Source organism: Protobothrops mucrosquamatus, unplaced genomic scaffold (genome assembly GCF_001527695.2).
Source record: "Protobothrops mucrosquamatus isolate PMUCROS unplaced genomic scaffold, P.Mucros_1.0 scaffold194, whole genome shotgun sequence".
In the NCBI taxonomy this organism is placed as follows: Eukaryota; Metazoa; Chordata; class Lepidosauria; order Squamata; family Viperidae; genus Protobothrops; species Protobothrops mucrosquamatus.
The window spans coordinates 1,232,306-1,254,746 of record NW_015386550.1 but is presented as its reverse complement, the minus strand read 5'-3'; the positions used below and the strand labels follow the sequence as shown (position 1 = coordinate 1,254,746).

The window sequence follows — 22,441 nt, the reverse complement described above, 5'->3', positions numbered from 1 at the left end:
AAAAAAACAAAATCTTTTTTCACAGTGGTAGAAAAGTGAGACATTAGAACGTATTCTTTCATATCTCCCCACAAGCCGATTCTTTCAAGAGAAGGTAAATGAAGTAGTAGCAACTGAAAGGAAGCAGTATCAGCGTGATCTTCATTTTCCACCTCCTATTCTAATTCCTCCTTTTGCATTGACATGGCTGCTGTTTTTCTTTTTAAAGGCTGTAGGAAATGCGCTTGATAATGTGAATAGCGTGAAGGGACATTTCATGTTGTCCATTTTCAAGGGACATGCTTGGTGGACATGTAAAAAAGCCAGAAAATTTTGGATACAAATACATACATTAACTAAGAAGTTTTTAAAGGTTAAAGTACAATAGAAATCAGATATTTTTTTAAACTAATAGACAAGTATCTAGAAAAAAGTTGTGGATCTTTTATTTGTGACAACTGCAGTGATACTACAGGTAATCCTTGAGTTATGAATGTAATGGAGCCTGCCAATTACAGTTGTAACCCAAAAATTCGTAGGAGTAAACCATGTAACATGAATGTGATCACTCCCTTTCGCCCATGCATTTGCTAATCAAATGCATGGGTCGTTAAGTGCACGAGGTATCTCAGGACGGGGAAGGCAGGGGGGGGGGCTAGTGCTTCTGATTACCTAAGGCTTCCCTTGACCCACTGAGATATCTCATGCTTCCCCCTCCCCCCACCCATCCTACCTCACTGGGTCACTTACCTTAAGTAGATCTTGATGATCAAGGGAGCTGTCTCCTCTCCAGCCTCTCTGCTGTGGTTTTGCCTTGAGCAAATGCTTGCAGAGGCCTTCAGGGATGAGAGATTGCATCCTTATAGGCTCCGGTCATTTTTGCAAAAAGCTTTTGCTACTGAGAACGGAGGTCGGGATGGGCTCATGCGTCCCTCTGGGCCTCTGTTTTGTGTGGCAAAGGTCTTTCCTTGGTGCTTCAGGCCTTCCCTCCATTTGCAAAGATCTGTTGCTGCAGATCTCATCCAGAGGCCTAAAGTACCGTGAGATCATGCAAGATCAGTAGCGCAAGAGCTTGCGCTACTGATCTTGCGTGAATCTTGCGGTGCTTTAGGTCTCCATTCTCTTTGAATGCACCGAAGGTCTGAAGCACCAAAGCAGGCCAAGAAACCGAAGGCTTGCTAGATTTTCACAAGGTGAGTATCTACAGGCCTGGTGCCTGCGGAGACTCAGCGGGGGGGGAGGCAGGGTGAATGTTGCAGTGCCTCTGCGGTCATTCATAAGGGTGAACGACTGCTGTGGTACTGCAACATTCATAACTTCGGGACTGTCATAAGTATTTGAGGGTTATGTCATAACTTTGAATGGTCGCTAAGTGAACTGTCATAACTCAAGGATCACCTGTATTATGCTCAAAAGTAGAAAGGTTTAATACTACTCAAAATGGAGGAATGATTGATGAAGTTTGTGGAGATGGCTAACCTAATTTCTTGGATTAGAAAAAAAAGCTATATATACACACAAACACACATACAAAACGTACAGTTGTGCTCATTTCACATACTAGCAAGTTCATGCTCAAAATCCTGCAAGCTAGGCTTCAGCAATATGTTAATCAAGAACTACCAGAAGTACAAGCTGGGTTTCAAAGAGGCAGAGGAAATAGAGATCAAATTGCTAACATTTGCTGGATTATGGAAAAAGCAAGGGAGTTCCAGAAAGACATCTACTTCTGTTTCATTGACTATGCTAAAGCCTTTGATTGTGTAGATTATAACAAACTGTGGCAAGTTCTTAAAGAGATGGGACTACCAGACCATCTTACTTGTCTCCTGAGAAATCTGTATGAGGGTCAAGGAGCAACAGTTAGAATTGGACATGGAACAATTGCTTGGTTCAAAATGGGAGGAGGAGTATAACAAGGCTGTATATTGTCACCCTGCTTATTTAACCAAAGTACACCATGCTAAATGCTGAACTGGATGAATCACAAGACGGAATTAAGATTGACGGGAGAAATATCAACAACCTCAGATATGCAGATGTTACCTCTCTAGTGGAAGAAAGTGAAATGGGACTAAAGAAACTCTTGAGAGTGAAAGAGGAGAGTGCAAAAGTTGGCTTGAAACTCAACATTAAAAAAACCAAAATAATGGCATCTGGTTCCATCACTTCCTGGCAAATAGAAAGGGAAGAAATGGAAGTAGTGACAGATTTTATTTTCACTGCAGATGGCGACTGCAGCCATGAAATTAAAAGACACTTGCTCCTTGGGAGGAAAAGTATGGCAAACCTAGATACCATATTAAAAAACAGAGACATCACCTTGCCAACAATCAAAGCTATGGTTTTCTTAGTACTAATGTATGGCTGTGAGAGTTGGACCATAAGGAAGGCTTAACGCTAAAAAAACTAATGCTTTCAAATTGTGGTATTGGAGAAGACTCTTGAGAGTCCCTTGGACTGCAAGGACTTCAAATAAATGAATCCTAAAGGAAATCAACCCTGACTGTTCCTTGGAAGGCCAGATACCTAAGTTGAAGCTCAAATACTTTGACCACTAAATGAGAAGTGAGGACTCATTGGAAAAGATCCTGTTATTGGGAAAGATTGAAGGCAAAAGGAAAAGGGGATGGCAGAGGACGTGAACATGAATTTGGGCAAACTGTGAGAGATAGTGGAGGATAGGGGGAGAGGTCTGGTATGCAATGATCTATGGGATTGCAAAGAGTTGGACACGACTTGGCAACTGAACAACAACATGGATAGCTAGATAGATAGATAGATAGATAAGGTAGGTAGGTAGGTAGGTAAGTAATAGATGAGAAAAAGTTGACAGGAAACACTATAGACTTTTTGCATAAAATGGAAATAAATGCACTAATGACTTATGGATTTGATGATTAAGAAAAAAGACTGGATAATAAAAAAGAGTGAGAATTTGTTTTATATATGTATATGAAAGAGAGAGAGAGAAAGAGAGATAACATGGTGCCACTGAAGTGGGCATAACCAGCATTTAGCTGGGTAGTGATTTGCCTTAAGCCTTGTAGAACAGGGGTCCCCAACCTGTGGGCCGTGGCCTGGTAGTGGGCCATGGGCTGCTGGCCACCGGGCCGCCGGGCAGGCTGGTCAGTACGCGTCTGTGTACCCACACACACACCACTCACGTTAGCGCCGTAGCCGCGGGGCACAAAAACGATGCCCACCGCACGGTGCAAAAATGAGCCGCTGCTGCACCTGGGGGCGTGAAAATGGGATGCCGCTGCTCCTTGGGCACAAAAACAGGATGCCATGACGCAGGGCACAAAAACGGGATACTGCAATGCAGGGCGCAAATATGGGATAACCGCCATCACGCAGCGCAAAAACCGGATGCCGCACCACCATGCTGCGCAAAAACAGGACACCACGTCACCGCACTGTGCAAAAATGAGCCAATGCCATGCCTCAGGGTGCGAAAATGGGATGCCGCCACATCTCGGTGTGCGAAAATGGGCTGACACTGCACCCTTGGGGTGCAGAAACAGGGCGCTATGCACAAGAACGGCAGGACTAGCAAGTAGCACGCTAGTGCTAGCCCTGCCCCATTTGCGTCACACACATGCTCACGGCCCTGTTTGTGTGCATGCATGCGTGCCCGCGTAAAATAATTCCCCCTTCCTTTCCCTCTGGTCCACCAACCAAGAAAGGTTGGTGACCTCTGTTGTAGAAACTTGAAACATTTGTTTTTAAGCTTAATCTCACCAATGGGAAAATGGCTCAATTTGGAGAGATTTTAAGTTTTCTTAAGGAAAGATAATGTGTTATTCTGTTAAGGTGGTCAACTTTAATTATATTATAACTATCCTTTTTAATATGTAACTCTAACATCCTAGAATGTAGGACAAGAATACATTTCTGAAGATATAGCAAAGGCAGATTATGATCGGCTACTAAGAAAGAAAATCATAAGAATAAGAGTAGTTTGACAGTAGACTCAATTATCTGTGAAGATGATAAGCTCATCTTAGCTGGTTTCAAGCAGTTTGAATGTTTGGTTTGTATTCCAACACAGAAGGAGATAGTGGCATGAATGGTCTTTCTCAATTCCATGCTTTTGTGTCTGCGTTAACAAAAATCTGCATGTAGTGGGAAACTATCATTCTGTATGTATGAAAATTCTTTAAAAACTGAGTAATAGTGGGACTTAGGAAACCTGTTTGGGGAGGATGTATGGATATTCCAGCAGAGTGATGCTGCTCAGCAGGTTTTGTAAAGGAATTACAACTAACTTTTGCCAAGTTCTAGTGAACTTTTCTCCAGTATGTATGAGAGACATGGCTTGAGGGGGAAGGAATGAAATTATTATTGGCAAGCTGCTTCTGAACATGGGAGCAGTATACTGAACTAGAATGTTCTTTTGGGAATACAATCCAAAATGGTGTAGGTTTCCAACTAGAAAAAGATACATATAGAAATTTTTCACTCTATTTTAATCAGGAAGTTGATTATATCTTAAACAATGGGGAGGGTTTCTGGTGTGTGTCAGGACCTTGTAGATAAAAAACCCTATAAAGACTGTAGTGACCACACAGAACTGATATTAATTGAAGTGTAAAATCTTTGCCTTTCTTACTACTAGTCAACGTTGTCAGAATAAGTATCGTGCAATATGAATTTCATAGACATCTCTGAATAGAAGCAATTCCAAACATTGGACATTAATCAAGGACAAATCCTATAAAAGAGTTCCCAAAGAATTCTGACCCCAGGCCAGTAGATTCCAACTGTTTTAAAAAGATCATTTCCATGTGCATATTTTTCTGTTAAACATTTGAATGGACATGAATAGGATACACTGTAAGATTGCAACATAGCTCTTAATTTTTTCTTCTTCTTATCTGTCATTAAATCATTGTCAGTGACATGGTTTCTGTATGTATGCATACAGACCTGGGCATTTTATGGTCCTTGGGCCACATCTGGCCCTTTGGCTGTCCCTGTCTGGCCTGCTTGAGGTCAGTTGGAAATTAGAAATCAAATGTAAATAAGCATGCCAGACAGGGCTGGAGAAGATGCTGATTGGGTCTGACTCTGAACAGTCACCATGTGCTCCTTTAGTGAGCTGGCAGTTGTGGGAAGACAAGAAGAGAAAGTGCTTTTCTGCATCTGCACAGCAGTCCTCACCTGGAGCAGCCTGAGGAATTGAGATGATAGAGTTTGAGGACATCAAATCAAGTTACATTGGGTCAACCCTCCATAACAGTCCCAGTTTCTCATGTGGCCCCTTGCAAAAATTAATTGCCCACCCTTGTTCTAGAGAGACCCAAAGTCATCTTGCTGAATAAAGTACAGCACAACTGTATCCCAAAGTAAAAGATAGAGAATATGAAGCTGGATCAAGTTATTTTGCCACCCTCTGTAAAGGCCAACAATGCTACTTTCCCTCTCAGACAATAAAATAAAACATTTACAATTAACTCATAGATTGTTATCTTTTCAGGGCAATTATGTTATATGTCAGAGCATGCACAGTCTTATTGTGCCGAGATAACCCAGGAGTAAATACAGTAAACAGTGGTCTATATTAAATGGTGGTTTATATTACACTATCTACAATATCATACACCAGGAACAATATACAGTACATACATATTAATACAGCAGGCTCCAACACATAGCAGTTACAGCAGGAAAACAGAAGAGAGAGCACACTTATGCGGAGCCTTCCCTTTTTATATAAGGCTCTTAAAGAGATACAGACCCAGCTGGCTTTTAAAGGGACATAGACCCTGCTGAGTCATTCCCAACATTACATCATATACTGTATCTTACATTACATCAGCTGGTTAGCTTTTAAATCATTACCTTAACATTATACATCAGTTGTATGGATGATAAGCCCTGCGTACAGTCGCTCATAGCCTTGTGGCTCCTTGATTGGACTATTGTAAACTGGTGGAGCTGCCTTTGAAGAGCATGTGAAGCTTCGTTTGGTGCAGTGTCACTGGCATGGGCAGTTAATGGCATCAGTTATTTCCCTAATGTGACACATTTGTGAGCTGCACTGGTTATCAGTTTGCTTCCAGGTTCAGTTCAAGGTGCTGGTGTCAGCTTTAAAGCCCTACATGGCTTGGGGCTGGGTTACCTACAGGACCATCTACTTCTGGTTGTTTCTACCCATACTATCCAATCTGACTGGAGGATCAGTCAAGGAGTATCAACTATGGAACTGAAAAATAGGGCCTTTTCTCTCATGGCCCCCACCTTCTTTAACACCGTCCCTCTCAACCTATGGGTTGCGACCCCATTTGGGGTCGATCGACCATTTCACAGGGGTCGCCAAGCAAGGCTGTCCGCCATTTTTTTCCCTTTTTCCGGCGGGTGCCTTACCTCCCTTGAGCTGGGCCAGCTGGTGGTCGGCCTGCTCCGTCTCTGCCGCTTGCCAGCTACGCCTCGGCCGGCGCAGGGGGCGGAACCACGCATGTGTGGCGCTCCCGGGCAGGGAAAGTCCTCGACTTACGACCGGTTGGGTAGTCCTCGACTTATGACCGGTTTAGTCCTCAACTTATGACCGGTTTAGTCCTCGACTTACAACCGGTTTAGTCCTCGACTTACGACCGGTTGGGGGTCGCGGCATTAAAAAGGTTGAGAACCACTGCTCTAGAGATTAGGTTGGCCTCCTCACCTTCTGCAAGGCTTGAAGACTTGGTTCTATGGTCAAACTTGGGCTTCTAGGTGTGTGGTGCAGCCCATTTCCTGCTTATGCTGGGGGCTTTTAATACTGTGTCTTTTATTTCTCTTTTTATTTTGTATTTATATATACAGTATTTGTTTTACTGCTGTGAGCTGTCCAGAGCCATGTACTGAGATAGATGGCTATATGAATTGGTTAAACAAACAAACTGCCTAGTCACCCCAGTTTGTCAATTGCAACAGTGCCAAACTTTCTGTTTTCAGTGGGAGCTGCATTATTTTAATTAGTATTATTTTTTCCTCTAGTTTCTCCAAGGACCAGGGATAAAACTGAGATGCAGGGATGCCACTGATGGAGCTAAAACTGTTTGCTCTGTGCTTAATGTCCATTTTTATGTACCCCCCCCCAAAAAAGGCACCCCCCCCAATCTGAACTCCAAGTAAATTGGATTTGGGGGAAGGGAGGGGGAAAGACTTTTGGCATTAAGACGCTTTGCATTTCTAAAGGAAACACCAACACATGGAAGCATTTGAGTTAATTTGAGGAAAGCCTGAGTCATTCGCCAGAAATCGACCACCTCAGGAATGGATATTATTACTTTTTAAAGCAGGCCAAATCCCCTTTCCTCACAGAGAGATGCTGTGACATTATTTGTCTGCTACTAGAAACTTAAAAGCTCCAGGCAGGCTGGCTCTGTTTCAAATGGACCATTGTTTCTATTCTCAGGTTTACATATTTTGAGCATCTGGTGGCATTTTTTTTGTTTGCATTTCATTTTGATTACTATTATTTTGTTAAATAATACTTTTATTAATAACAACCAAACTCCATGAAGTACAGAGTGCATGGCCAAAGTGCATGATTTAGGAAATGGAGGCATGACAATACAGAAAATAATGATCATGAATCAGTCCTACTGGAATCTGGAAAAGAAATATAGGTTACAGAATAATTTACAAAAAGAATACCAGCTTTAGGATCCAAAACTAATATAAACTATAAATTATTTTCCAATTTTTCACATATTTTATCATTGAGCAAATGGTTTACAGATTTCTGTGTGGGGAATGCAGATTCCTCTTTGAGAAAAAAAAAAAGCCTAAATGAAATGTTCATAATTTATTACATCCTTTAGGTTTAATTATTTAATACCTGCTGCAATGAAGTAATTCCAATTCAAGAAACAAAGTCCATGTCATTTCCCTTGCTGATGGACAATGAGTTGTTTGTGGTTCATACCTTTGCTTGTAATTTTTTCAGTGTTAGAACAGCTATAAATGTGCATCTGTAGGAAAGAATCATGGATGCAGCCAGCTGTAGTTTTGGTTTTTTGAAGTTCACTGCTGAAAAGATTTCGGTCTCAAGATGGAACCGAATTTCGAGTGAAACGGAAACCTTTTCGAAGACTTTTATAAGAACACTTCCGACAATTCCGTCGACCACCTCATAGTCAAAAGTTATATACCTACGAAACAGTAATTCGGGGTGGACTTTGTGTGAAGTGAAACTAAATAGAATAAGAACATAAAGAGACACACGATATAAAGAACATATCATAACTCTAAACCTGCTGTCTCTGAGGAATTGTAAATAACATGTATACATATTATTATTGTAGCATGCATCTAGCATTTTATAATGTTAAAATATCATCAATATTATATTTTTTCCTTGACATTTTACTAGCTTTATGAGTGTTTTCACCCTTGGTGCAGAACATACCAGCAAAATGTAGCTTCTCTATAGCCAATTCATGTCTTCCAGAACACAGTTTCCATCAGTGGGATTATTATAGAACCAGAGAACTCGAAAGTTCATTGAGCCCAACTCCATCAAGGTTGAGAAACTGAAATGAACCTGTTTTCCTATAACATAAGACCCTTTTTCTAGAACAACAGAGAAACAGTGCAGCATTCTATTGCATCTCTGAATGCTCCACTCAAGTTTTTTTTCCCCCAAGGGTAATTCTCTCCATCTCTTCTTGAAAGTGATTCTAGGTCATTCTAATTGTTTTTTTTATTTCTTGTCTGTCACTTAATCTTTTAGCTAGTACATAACAAATTTCATTCTTCCAAATGTTTGATGGATGGTTTTCGTTGCATGTCCCATTTCTGCTGAATAATAAGTACAGAAGTATGTAGCTTTGCATACATGAGCTATTTTTCACTCCTTTGTATCAGCTGATCAGCTTCCCATTGCAATGACAGAGATTCCCATAAGGTTGCACCCAGTGTGATGTTGGCTGGCATCCCAGTGGCTTTCCACTGCCTGCTGGCTGGTAGTCAAAAACAGCTTGTGTAGGTGGGGATTTTTATCTGTCATGCTGGGAACACATGTAAAAAATGTAATCTGGTTAGCATACTGTCAAATTTTGAGCACTTTCCCTGCTGCATTCAATCAGTTTAAGTAGCTGCTGGAGGGTGCACCGATCACAAAAACGGTATTATGAGGATCAGAACTTAGCTTCAAAGTCCAACCTCATGCATGGAACCCTAATCCCACTTGAAATAGTTTTCATTGAAACAATTTCCTGTTTCCATCCTTCTCAAAAATAACATCTGCAAAACATGCCACATAGCCATTTAGTTCAGAGAACATGCCAATACAAAAGCCTTGTGAATGGAGTAGTGTATAGCATATAGATATCGGAAATACATATTCCTGGTTCATAAACTCTGAAACTTTAAAGAAAAGAAAATCTTTTTTAGAACACATCAGAAGACTATCTAATAAGAAGGGATGGTTATTCTGAAGAGGATGTCACAAACTAGAAAAGGAAAGAAACTGGGCTGAATACATTTAATGAAGCATTTCCAGTAGAAGCAGCAACATGGGGCACAAATTTATTTTATTTTTTGTATCAATATTGGAATTGGCCTGAAGCGAAAAAGAAAGGCTTTGGGTTAGTTACCATCTGGTGTATTTGCATAACGATATTGGCATTTTGAGAATGTGGGTTGAGTTGATCTGTGCTGAGTGTTTTTTGGCATGTGATAGTCATGGCGTGATTGATTCATTGTGCATGCTGCTACTGGAAAAGTTACTCTGCAGTTATCAGGCCATCACAGGGCTAGGGGGAAAAAAAGTTTGTTGCTAAGTGCAGGCTTATTTGTTAATGCTTGAGTTAAACCTGGGAAGAATGGCATCTGCACCTACTGTGTCAGTTCAAGCAACAGTCATCCCACACCCATTTTGGATTCTTTACTTCTTTGTATGTTATATTTGGACCTATCTTCAGAAAGAATTCAAAAATTACAATTAGTCCAGTATGTGGAGGCCAAGAACTGTGTCTCAACAGGAGAAGCAAGACTGAATTTCTTAAAACTCTCCATTGATTGCCAGTTTGTAATTTGGACAATCTAATAATATCCTTGAAAGCTTATTTTTTCAAGGTCCCAGAAACATTGGGAGGTCAGGTGGCATATAATAAATTACAACTACCACTGTTACTGCCACCGTTACTCTTGGGTACCAGATTCTAAAAGACTTGATTGCTCCTTCATGAGATTTCCCATCAGAAGAGGTCATCAGAGCTTCTGGCTTTTCGACATTAAACAGTTGGCAACCAGAAAAAATCTGTCCTTTTGCCTGAGCTTTGAGTAGCCATCAAAATTTTTCTATAATTTCTATTAGTAAAATTAGTATTGTATGTTTTCTACACAAATCTTCAAAAATTACATGTCCCAATTATTTCTTGACTATTTTGAAGTTTGAATTATCATGGATTCTGACTATTATTTTTATAATGTATCATTAAAAAAAAACCAAATTAAACAGTTTTGTCATTTTGGGCCAATTACATCCTTATTAGAAGGAAGACCTTGCATATTGTATTTTGTAATCAGATTTACAACACAAAAGTTTATCTTTTGTTTTAAATTGCTCTTCGTATCTACACATGCTTAGGCTACCCCTATTTTAAAATTTATTTTGTATGCTTTATTTCTTATTATTTTTATTTCATTATCTAAGACTAAAAGATGGATGGATGGATGGATGGATGGATGGATGGATGGATGGATGGATAGATAGATAGATAGATAGATAGATAGATAGATAGATAGATAGATAGATAGATAATAGAGAGATTACTTTTTTCCTTTTTTTGTGCCAGTCTTGACCCTTGGTAACTTCCTGGATTGTTCCTGCAGTTTTCTTTTTTCTTTTTTTTGAAAGTGGTTTACCTTTGCCTTCTTCCTGGGGTTGAGAAAAGTGACTGATCCAAAATCACCAAGCTGCCTTCATGTCTAAGGCAAGATAAAACTCACAGTCTCCTGCTTTCTAGCTGGAATGTCTTAACCACTACACCAACACTATATATATATGTATGGCATGCAGTTTCAAATGTATTATCTAACTCTGGCCATTGTTGGTATTTATCACAGAAACACATAAATACAATTTGATAGTTGGTTAGATAGGATAGAAACGTTGGTTATTTAAAAGCTCATGCTCTCTAGGAACTGAATAATCCAAAGAAAATGTTGTGATGAATCTTTCACTTAAGTTTGTTTTATCTTTTGTGATCACATTATTTGTTTTTTCCATTACTTGTGAACTCATTTTTTGTTAATGATTGTTTTAATTTATGTATAGAGCATCAGATGGAGTAATCACTAATGTGTCATGAAAAATGAAAAATAATCTTGCAAATAGAGGACCTTTGCATAATTTTATACTGATTTATAAGAAAGTATATAAATAATATATAAAATGCAATTCTTCTTAAAGAAGGGAGGATTATGAGCGCAATATGTGCTTAGTCTGCTATCTAGGTATTAAATGTTATAGAGAAGTTGTCTGTTTATGGCTCACCAATCTTCAAGTAGGACTTGGACCTAATGAATTGCATATGTTGTTTTTCCTCTATTCCAGTCAAATACATGAAGGAAATCTCTCCTTATTTTAAGAATTCCTCAACTGGTGCAACTGTAAGTTGGGATTCTTCACCAGGCTTTCAGAAGCAAGCTTCTCCAACTCTTTCCCTGCAAGACCTCAAGGAAGGGAAGAATATCCCGTTAAAAATGTGCTACATATCAAGGAAGTGTCTTCCAAATGATCCAGAAAACAGGTAACCCAATGATCACTCAGGTCATTATGCTTGAAGAATCCATCTGTTGGGAAAGGTATGTGAATGTATTAAAGGGTAATGGTGGACTCAAGCTCTCATCAATCCTAACTTGCATACTCAGTGATCAGAAATGATAGAGTCTGACATATAGTTATATAGTATTAATTCCATCAGAAGTCAAAACAAGGCAAAGAATGATTTGAATTGAGCATTAGAATTGCACTATTGCAAGCAGTTAAGATTAGACTAGTCGTATATAGAGCAAAGCTCACAAGTAGCCTTCTGCAAGCTTGGATGTCTCTTTGAATATTGAACCTCATGTAGCACAATGTCTTGATTACAACTGACAGTACTCTATAAATTAGTGATAAAGCATACATAAATAATTGAACACATGCATAAAGGGTATGTGGATTTGCATATTCATACAACTCTGAATGCACTAGACAAATTCTATACTTACAAAAAAAGTGTCCTTCAGGGTAAACTAGTAGTGTTATCCTAACACTAAGACATCAGGCAACCACCACTAAGCATTTCTGGTAAAAAGGTAATGTAATTTTTGAAATTCATAATTCAAAAGTTACTTTCATCCTTCTTTCAGCCCCAGCAATATGGGGACAATCATAATTTAAAGAGGTTAAAAGGCTATTATTAAAGTGCTTTGAGCAGTCAACATGAGGTGTCATTACTTCTCATTTGGATAGGAAAATGAGATGTATAATGATATTCTCTACAATACAAACACAACTGTGTTAAATATGGGTCCTAAAAGAATGCTGGGATTGTCAGAGGTGTCATAGATAGATTGTCAGCCCCACTATGTAGACTAGACCAGGAAATTATCTCCATAGGAAGACTAGAATTACTTTTAGTAAGACTGGCTATAACAACAGAATCTTGCAAGTCTGATTGTGTTGTACTTCCCTTCTTTCTTATATCCCAGTGACTCAAGGAGGCATCAGCCATTGTCACTTTTAATATTATCTTGTTTCTCAGAACTTAAAAATGTCTTGGCTTCTTTTGCCAAGTTCTTCCATATTCTCAACAAGGTCTCTCTACATAGATCTATTTTATTTACTTATTTTACTGTGCCTTTAGGCCACTCTGGTCACAAAAAATTCTGAACAGTGTACATTCGAACATTTGCAAATATACAATAAAACAAAAAGTCACCAGGAATATTAATGTCTTAAACCAGTGGTGGCGAACCTATGGCACGGGTGCCAGAGGCGGCACTCAGAGCCCTCTCTGTGGGCATCCGTGCCATTGCCCCAGTCCTAGGCCTTCAGCTGGGTTTTATAAAACCTTTTCACTTTAGGCCTCCGCCGTCGTGTAAAAAAAAAAAGTTTCAATCAATCAGTCAATTTCAACTTTTCGCGGGGAAAAAAAAGATTTTGCAAAATTGGAATTGATTGATTGAACTTTTTACTCCACCCAGTCTGCCGTTACCACCGCAGCCACGCCTACCCAATGGGCCACACCCACCCAATGGGCCACACCCACCCAGCACCCGACAATGCATAAGTGGGTTTTAGATTGCAGTTTGGGCACTCGGTCTCTAAAAGGTTCGCCATCACTGTCTTAAACCAATAAATTCCATTGCTAGAGAGAAAGATATCACAACATTCTGACAGCCGAGATCTGCTGGAATAACCACGTTTAATCCCCTTTCTGAACCCCACAACCAATTGGGCACATCTGGCTATCTGGAGAATACTGTTCACCAAAAGTGGGGTAATAACTGAGAAGTAGGCTAATAACTAAAAATAACCACGATCAGTGAGAATTGCATTCCCAAAACAGAAGAATATGAAGAGAATCTACTGGGAGTGGGCAGTCCTGCTGATACCCAGATCCTGAACCAAGAGATGCTTTAAAAGTGATAGTACCTTGACTTAAAGACAGAAGCCAACCAACTCTCAAAGTAGTGATGTTTTATATAGACAAATCAGGAGGTGCTCGTGGCTATTCAGATTGCTGCCTTTGGATCCACTTTTCTGAATACTCTTCAAGGGTAGCTCTATGAAGAGTGCATTGTAAATAGTCCAGTTGAGAAATGACTAAGGAATGACTATCTGTGAAGGAAATCCTTTCCATTCCAGGCAGGGTTATAGCTGGCACACTAAAGGAACTGTGTAATGGCCTATTAGCTACATCTCTACATGCTCACTGAGCAGGAACTGCGACTATGAGCCCTTAACCCAGGGGTTCTCAACCTTGGCAACTTTAAGACTTGTGGACTTCAACTCCCAGAATTCCTCAGCCAGCTTTGCTGGCTGAGGAATTCTGGGAGTTGAAGTCCACAAGTCTTAAAGTTGCCAAGGTTGAGAACCCCTGCCTTAACCCCTCCCCCTAATTCTATTCCAATTCCATATAGGGAAGTCTAACCTTATTCAGAACTAAATACGGTATTTTTTTTTTCTGGAATCAGATAGTTCCCAAACCCATAACCATTTCATTTTGCTGAACTGAGCCTAAAACAGATGTAGATGTATTGCATCGAAACCACAGACTTTAGAAAGCAAAGGCTCTGAATCTGTGTTATGCTACATGAAGGTGACCTGATCCTCTGTTTCCCTAAGAGGTAGGGGGCTATGTTGGTGAGATCATCAAAATTATGAGCCTGTGTGATCATGAACTATCTAAGACAAAGGCTTTGCAACTAGGAATTCTGAAAAATTGCTGGGCATTTTATGACAACAGTTTGCATTTTGGCTCCCCACATTTCAGTCTTAAGGAAAATTCATCTTGCAGGTACCTAGAAGTGTGTTCGGCAGATGGACGGATCTCCTTGTTCCTTCGAGCAAAAGAGGAAGCATCTGCCCAGTCTTGGTTCAATGCTATTCATAGCAATGTTAGCATTCTGTTGCCAAGAGTCAAAGAGGAGCTGAAGGCCTTACAATCAGGACTTGGCATTGTAGGAAATAGAGACATCAAGCACATTGGCTGGCTCACAGAACAGGTAAGATTGGGGTTCCTAGTTTGATTTGCATTGATTCTAGTGAGAAAAAAAATTGTAGTATTCATTGATCAGGGAAGACAAAGCCGTGTTAAAGTCAGGAGTGAGCAACACAGAACTTGCATGCAAATCCCCCTTTTTTTGTAGCTACTAGATCAGGGTTCTTCAAACTTGGCCCTTTTATGACTTGTGGACTTCAGCTCCCAGAATTCCTCAGCCAGCATGCCTGGCTGAGGAATTCTGGGAGTTGAAGTTCACAAGTCATAAAAGGGCCAAGTCTGAAGACCCCTATACTAGATCCTCTCTAACCCCAGTTTCTGCTCATTTGAAGGTGGGAACATATAGATATTTTTAAGGTTGTTCTTGCTGGCAACAGAATTGCAGGCAACAGAATTTCATTTTTAATGTGGGCCAGTGTACTCATAGTAAAAAAAATGACAATAAAGGTTACCATATATTATCTTATTATCATAGTATAGATTTTGCATGGCTCTGAGTCTCATGTTCAGTTCCTAGCATTTAAGGTATAGCTGAAAAAGGCCTTTGAATGAAACTCAGGAGAGCATTTGTCATTTTGTACAGATTTTTTTAGACCAGCTGGACTGACTTAGTAGCTTCCTGTGAATCTTGAAAGATCTCATAACAAAAAATTAATCATGTCGGTAGAAGAATAATAGAAAAAGGATAATTCTATACTAACTCCATGAATTCATTTGATTATGTTGCTCTGGTACTTGTCACTCCAATATACCTAGTGATGTGCTTTATTCAAATACACTTTTTACAAGATGCCAGCAAAAATATCACTTCCATTCTTAGTGGGCATTTTCCAGTGGCATATGTCAATTTGGCTGCCATTCTGACAGCTGCACCTTTTACGTTCTTATTTGCAGCTCCCAGGTGATGGGACAAAAAATATCCTTGCTATTCTCACAGAGAAGGAGCTTCTTTTCTATGGCAATCTCCCCCAAAACAGAGATGTTCTGAACAAGCCAACTCACAGATTCCCTCTTATAGCCACCAGGTAACTACAAATGACAGCAGTTTGGCTTAGGGATGTTGTTCTCTTTTCTTCCAGGGAAAGCATTTGGGAAAAGGTACATTTTTGAATAGTGTGTTACAACATCTTACTCCAAGAAATGTTCCCTCTTTAATGAAGTACTGTCTTCTGTCCAGCCTGGCTGATCCTTACATTGCAGCCACCCTAGAGGTGGAACAAAGTGAAACAATTGTGTAGCAAAATGTTTTTGTTGAAGTACATTTGGGGTCAGAAAATCATAAAAAATTATCTGTTGCAACCATGTAAATGCATCGTCTGTCTATTTGCCTACCTGCCTGAATATCTATATCTATATATCTATATATCTATATCTATATATCTATATCTGTCTGTCTGTCTGTCTGTCTGTCTGTCTATCTATCTATCTATCTATCTATCTATCTATCTATCTATCTATCTATCTATCTATCTATCTATCTATCTATCTATCCTTAATAATATTAAAAACACGAATCCCAGGTATACCCATGTCATGAAATTGATAAACAAAAATGATCACCAGGATAAAATCATAAACAAAACTGTTTAATCTACAAAAGTACTGAGCTTTCATTGGCCATATATATTGTAACTTGGAGCTTTTAGAGACTGCTCCATATGAATGCAATCCTCAGTTTCTTTGCTGGCTGTTAGTGCAAAAGTTACTTCCATCCTATGCTGTTGCAAGCCATTCATTCTACAGCAGGGGTACCAAACTCGCAACGTCACGTGATGTGTCACGACGTATTGCGACTTTTTTGCCTTTGCCAGCAATGGGATGGGCGCAGTTTTGCTATGATGCATCCAGCCCGCAGGCTGGCAGTTTGATTATTTTGATTGGAAAAAGGGAAGCTAAAATTTTTCCAAAAATGCATTTTGATTATTCAGGCATTCTTAAATCTCTTAAATAGTCTTCGGGAATTTTAGAGGGGAAAAAGTTAGGTAGGGAAAGCTGGTTTCTCAAATGCTTGTATCAGAAATAGAATGTTTGTCTTGCTGCCCTAAGGGTTTTCTAAGGTTTTACTGCCACCTTGCGCCAAGAGACTGAATAGGGATGAAATGAAATAGAAGAGGGACGGAACTTGTCAGCCTAAATAGGAAGCTAAATAAATGGCACATCTCCCTGAGCCCCAAGGTGTAAGAAAAGCCACCCCATTCAGTCATCTTGTATACATAATGAGATTTCATTATCTTGAGATTTGGGTGAAACATTTATTTGAAGAGAGCTGAGAATTCTCTTGATTCTCCTCAATAATTGGCACTTGGAAATGTTTAGGTTGCCCCTGCAGTTGAGAAAGAATATTTTTGATTCTTGTGATTAGTCCTTTGCTACCTGGATTTCCATTGTGCTCTTTTCCTATGGCCAAAGAGGCCCTGGCCTTTTGTTCACACCTGCTTTTCTCTTGCTGGAAACAATTTCACCAGGCACTTAAGGGCCTAGTTCATATGCCTGGCCCTTCCTGGGATGTTAATTTCATTTCTAAATGTAATTAAGTCTCCTCCTTTGTTGATTTTTTTTTTAAAAAAAGAGGAATTGCCTAGAGTCATTTTAATAATTTCCAAGAGTCAGTCTTTTATTGCTAGAATATGATTGGATCTGCAACTTCAAAGTACTTCATATCAGAGTCCAGTTATTAATTAACTCTGTTTCTGCATGAATGAAAAAGAGAGCCAGAAAAGGAAAAAAGATCTAATTAATATTGTTATTGTTATTGTTATTTCTCTTGTATTCTGGTGCAAGATAGGGAACTGATGGAACTACAAAAATGGTACAAGAGTGGCCTCTAGTGGCTGTTATCACACATAATTAGTCAATAATAGACTCAAACAAAAATGGTTTAATTTTTTTTTTCTGGCGACTGCTACACATTTTACCTTACAATAAGCCTGTCTTTGTACTTGATAAAAAGCCATATCCAATTGCAATTAATGACCTTTATATCTAAAACTTCCTTTTTTTTCACCTCTGATCCATCCAGGCTTGTACACTCTGGCCCATCAAAAGGTTCTTTATTGTACGACTCAGAACTCTCATTTGCTTTGCGGACTGGAACTAAGAAAGGTGTGGAGACACATCTTTTTAGTGTGGAGACACACCGGGACCTAGCCACATGGACAAGAATGCTGGTGGATGGTTGCCATAATGCAGCTGAGTGTGTCCAGGAAGTGTCAACTGGTGAGCAAGCAGATGGGCTTCATGCTTGGGGTTTGCCATAGAAACTTTAATGAACTGGTTTGACCGCATGGTCTGCCTGCTTGGTGAAACTTTTCTGCTTGCCAATTCTGCATTGTAATACCAGTGTAGAATTAGCCATTCTTTGTCAAGGATGTTATTGTGCTTCTTAATTCAGTAACTTCAAGCAGGATAGGGCAACTCATTACGAGAGAAGCCAGTTTTGGTAACAAATTTAGCAAACTCAGTCCATCATGAAAGATGTAGGTTAGTTGCTGCCAATACTTTTTACAATATCTTTGGTGACCAAGAAATGAGTAATAGTACTTCTGATTTTTGTCTCCTTCAGTGTTTGTATTATTGAAGTAGAAAATAATTTGGTACATAGTGAAGTAATCATATTCATGGTAATTTGATTTATAATTTGAATTACATTTGAATTCAATTAACATTTTGTTTTTATCCTCTTGGCTTGAAATTATTATTGCCTCCTGTCCTAACAAGTAGATTTATATTTTTTTTTCCTGGTCCCCCCCCCCCCCAGCTTGTACATGGAACGGGAGGGACTGCACCCTGTCCATCCACATTGACAAGGGTTTCACCATCTCCACCCTGGAGCCAGGCCTCACCAATGTTGTTCTTCTCCAGCAACCCTTTGAGAAGCTACAGATGTCTTCAGATGATGGGGCCAAGATGCTTCACTTGGATTTTGGCAGCTCAGAGGGAGAGATTGTGGGTTTTCTTTTTTGTTTTATTTAGTGTCTGTGTGTGTGTGTGTGTGTGTGTGTGTGTGTGTGTGTGTAGCCTTTACTTTGATAACTGAAAATAGCTTAAGTGGAAGTTGTCTGTAATTTTATCTCCACTATAAGCATTCTTTTGAAGCAGGTTGGATTGAGAGAGTGATGAACTTTAGTCTGCCTGTTCCAAATCCACACCTTAACTAGCACAAACTAAGATTTATTTTCTTCTTTTGTTCTTTCAATAAGTTTGCAGGAAGTGATATGGGGTTCCTGTATCTTAATGAGGCCTGTGCAAGGGAACAACATGATTCTCCTTGGCCATTTAGATTGTCTAAATCTTAATAATAATAATAATAATAATAATAATAATAATAATAATAATAATAATAATAATAATAATAATAATAATAATAATAATAATAATAATAATAAAAATAAAAAAAAGTTGGAAGGGACTTGGAGGTCATCAAGTCCAACCCCTTGCTCAGGCAGGAACCCTACACCATTTCAGACAAATGGCTGTCCAGTCTCTTCTTAAAAACTTCCAGTCCCAATATCTGGAAGGGGCCTCAAAAGTAAGATGAAGTGATATAATGTGGCTACTTTGCTTTTAGAAGCAAGGTGCTGTGCTATTTCACGAAACATTTCTTAAAGCAAAATACCCTGTAATCTATATTGTAGCGTTAGGCCCTTGGATGTTTTGAATGGCAACTGTTTGCACAGCCGATGATAAAAGATTGTGGAAATTGGAGGGCATCGGGCTGAATACAGGATGATGTGCCAAAGATGTTGCAGTCATTAGGAGAAGTTACTCAGCCCCTGGAACTATTGCAGAGGCAGGAAGGAAGGCCTTGCCTAGGAATTTGAGAGACATTTTCCCCTTTTCTTGTGCTCTCCCAACTGCAACATTTGCAGAAACAAAAGTAATAGAAGCTGCACTGAAAAACTGTTGTCTGTAATTTCCTAAACTGTGCCCCAAAGGGAGAAGGCTTTTCTGAGGGAATCTGATATAGTCCTTTTTGCTCAGGACTTCAGATGTTTGACCAAAGCCCTTGGTTCAAAACATGGATATGATGAAAATAATGTATAGGTCAATGTTCTCCAACTCAGGAGGTCTTTAGATATGAGAACTTCCTTTAATTCCTAATGTTATTGGCCAATGTTGAATTTCATACATCTGGAGGGAGCAAACATTAGATAACATTATTATAGGCCAAAAAATTATGCATGATTTTGAATTCCAAATCAGAATGCTACATTCAGATAAGACAATAATTGATTTTGAAGCATGCTTTCAAAAAAAAACCAAAACCTATCAAGGAAAAATATTGGTCTGTGCATTGTGCCTATGCATAATATTTAGTTTCAGTGGTTTCAGTGAATAATATTCAGCATCTTGGATAGTTCTTCAAACACTTTTAGGGGTGCTTTCCTCAGCTGCTCTGATCCACCCCAATCATTAGGCCTTCTCCTTTCTTTCTGTCCCTTTATTATTTAAGAATAAACATAAAGTAATGGATTATGCAGAGATGCAAATATCCTCACATTGATATAATAGTACGTGTAAAGATTTTAAAATGTAGATGGAGCACTGCTCGTTATTGTTGTTGTTGTAGATGGAGCACATCTCGTTATTGTTGTTGTTGTTGTTGTTGTTGCAATTCACCATAAAGAATGGCTGGAGTAAATTTAACTAGCCAAGGACTGTGCTCTTACAATTTTGGTCTATAATTATTGTTACTTATAAGATGTAATGAAAATTGTTCTGTAATATGTTAAGGCTGTAGGCTTCTTATATACTAATGAATACATTAGAACTGATTATCCCCTGCAACACTGGATTCAGTTACTTCTTTACTGGAGATATTCAGGAAGCAATAAATTTGATAAACACTTCTGTTTTTGCTACTTGCTAGCTATTACCCAGCTAGTGGCATAGACTAATTTAAGAAATGTAAAGAGAAGAAATGGTGTGTATAGCTTACTCATCAATATCTATATTTCCCTTCACTGCAGCAACTAGATCTTCATTCCTGTCCCAAAACAATTGTCTTCATCATCCATTCATTCCTCTCTGCCAAGGTGACCCGGCTTGGATTATTGGCATAGGGACATAGAGCAAACTCTGGAGAGAAGCAAGACTTTGTGCAAGCTATGCAGTATGGTTCTACCTTCATGGTGAAAATAAAGGGTTGAAATACAGACTAGAACAAGAACAACATTTCAACATCCACAGCTGAAATAAAAAACTGTTAAACTTCCAGGACAACTGAAGAAAGCAAATGGACAGCTGTCCAGAATCTCCATTTTAAGACTTGACAACTGATACCAAGATGACATCCCCATCCCATCTCCTACATCAGAAGCTTGAAAAAAGGTGAAGGTGTCATGCCAATCCAATTTAGCCATCACATTAGTGCCTTGAAGATATTTTATATATACATAAATATATAAATATATATATATATATCAAATCTGTTTGTATCAAGGTTTTATATTTATATATAGTTCATTTGCTGTCTTAGTGGCTTTTAGTCTAGCGTTTCAACACTATTTTAGACCCAAGATACTACACTGTACCGATCTATCTGGGACTAATCCATGAACTCAGAAGGATTTATTTTTAAGTGAACATGCATTAGGTTGAACTGAAAATTCAGCGAAAGTGCGTAAGATTTAGCAGAAAGCCATTTTTTTTACATGCAGCAGACACAAGTTAACTGTCTAAATCCAATCTTTTTTATTTATCTAAAATTTGGAAATAGTTACAAAAGGCTTTTTTTAAGGAAACAGCAGGAAATAACTTTAATTTTACTTAATCCTAGCCCCATAATTTTTATTTGTCAAATATAACTGGAGGTGCTTTTGACAGGGGAAGCAATTAATTTTATGAGCTAAAATTGTGCATGAAATTTGTTTTCATTTTTGTCAGAATAAATCTAGATTGCTGAAGATGACTAAAGCAAACCTTTTCCAATTTATCTTGAAAGTAATGTTTGGAATTACTCATTGAGCTTGAAATCTATCAATTTTTGACACAACAGTGGCTCTCAATTTAATTTTAATTGGAGTGGCTTTTTAGCTGCCAACTGCTGCCATGGTTATTATCAGTCTAATCAGGATTCTGTTGTTTAACAGTCTTAACTATATTGAAACTGCCTACATAACTTTTCACGTTTTGCTCTTCTAATAAGTTTTAATTTATATATTAGTGAATTAATATTAGGCAGATTGTAACACGCACATTCTAAACACATCATGACTGTTAATTAAATGAACACTGACAATGAGAAATTTTCTAAATGTCAAATGTAAATATAAATTTTAAGTTGTCATTACAGTGGTTCTTAGATTGCATCCCAGGATCCAGAAGGTTGGGCAAATTATTCCCACAGAGATTAAACTGGATCCAACCAACCCAATCGCCTTGTATCCACTTTAAAAAAAAAGCAACGGGGGGGGGGGGGCAGATGGAACTACATATTGTGCCTCTTCAATTCCAGAAAAAGCCATATATTCAGCTTTTATGTTTCAGTTCTATAACCTGCACAACCACCGCTGTTTCCTCACTATTGTCAATAAATGCAGAAGACAAAGGGGTAAATATTTCTCCTACCTATGATTATAATGATTCCGCTACGAACAAACAGATAGAGCATGCCATTTCAAGAATGGCGTCTGGGATTTTATGGGTACAAAGTATGCGCTGTGGAATTGGGTGATTTTATGTACATAACTCTCCAACTATATCACTGTCTGTATGCTATTACTATTCACCAGAGCACAAAATAACACTGCAAG

At 38.8% G+C, this 22,441-nt stretch overlaps 1 protein-coding gene across 1 annotated transcript; it reads left to right on the top strand.

The window, feature by feature from the left end:
• The first annotated feature begins 1,939 nt into the window (after positions 1-1,939).
• Positions 1,940-21,934, top strand: LOC107285573 (alpha-1-syntrophin). The gene is made up of 7 exons (XM_015813776.1): positions 1,940-2,084; positions 11,531-11,726; positions 14,484-14,691; positions 15,582-15,712; positions 17,707-17,903; positions 18,445-18,632; positions 20,657-21,934. Exons 1-7 carry the CDS (start codon positions 1,940-1,942, stop codon positions 20,747-20,749), a joined length of 1,158 nt encoding a protein of 385 aa, XP_015669262.1. The 3' UTR covers positions 20,750-21,934.
• Positions 21,935-22,441: the final 507 nt, after the last annotated feature.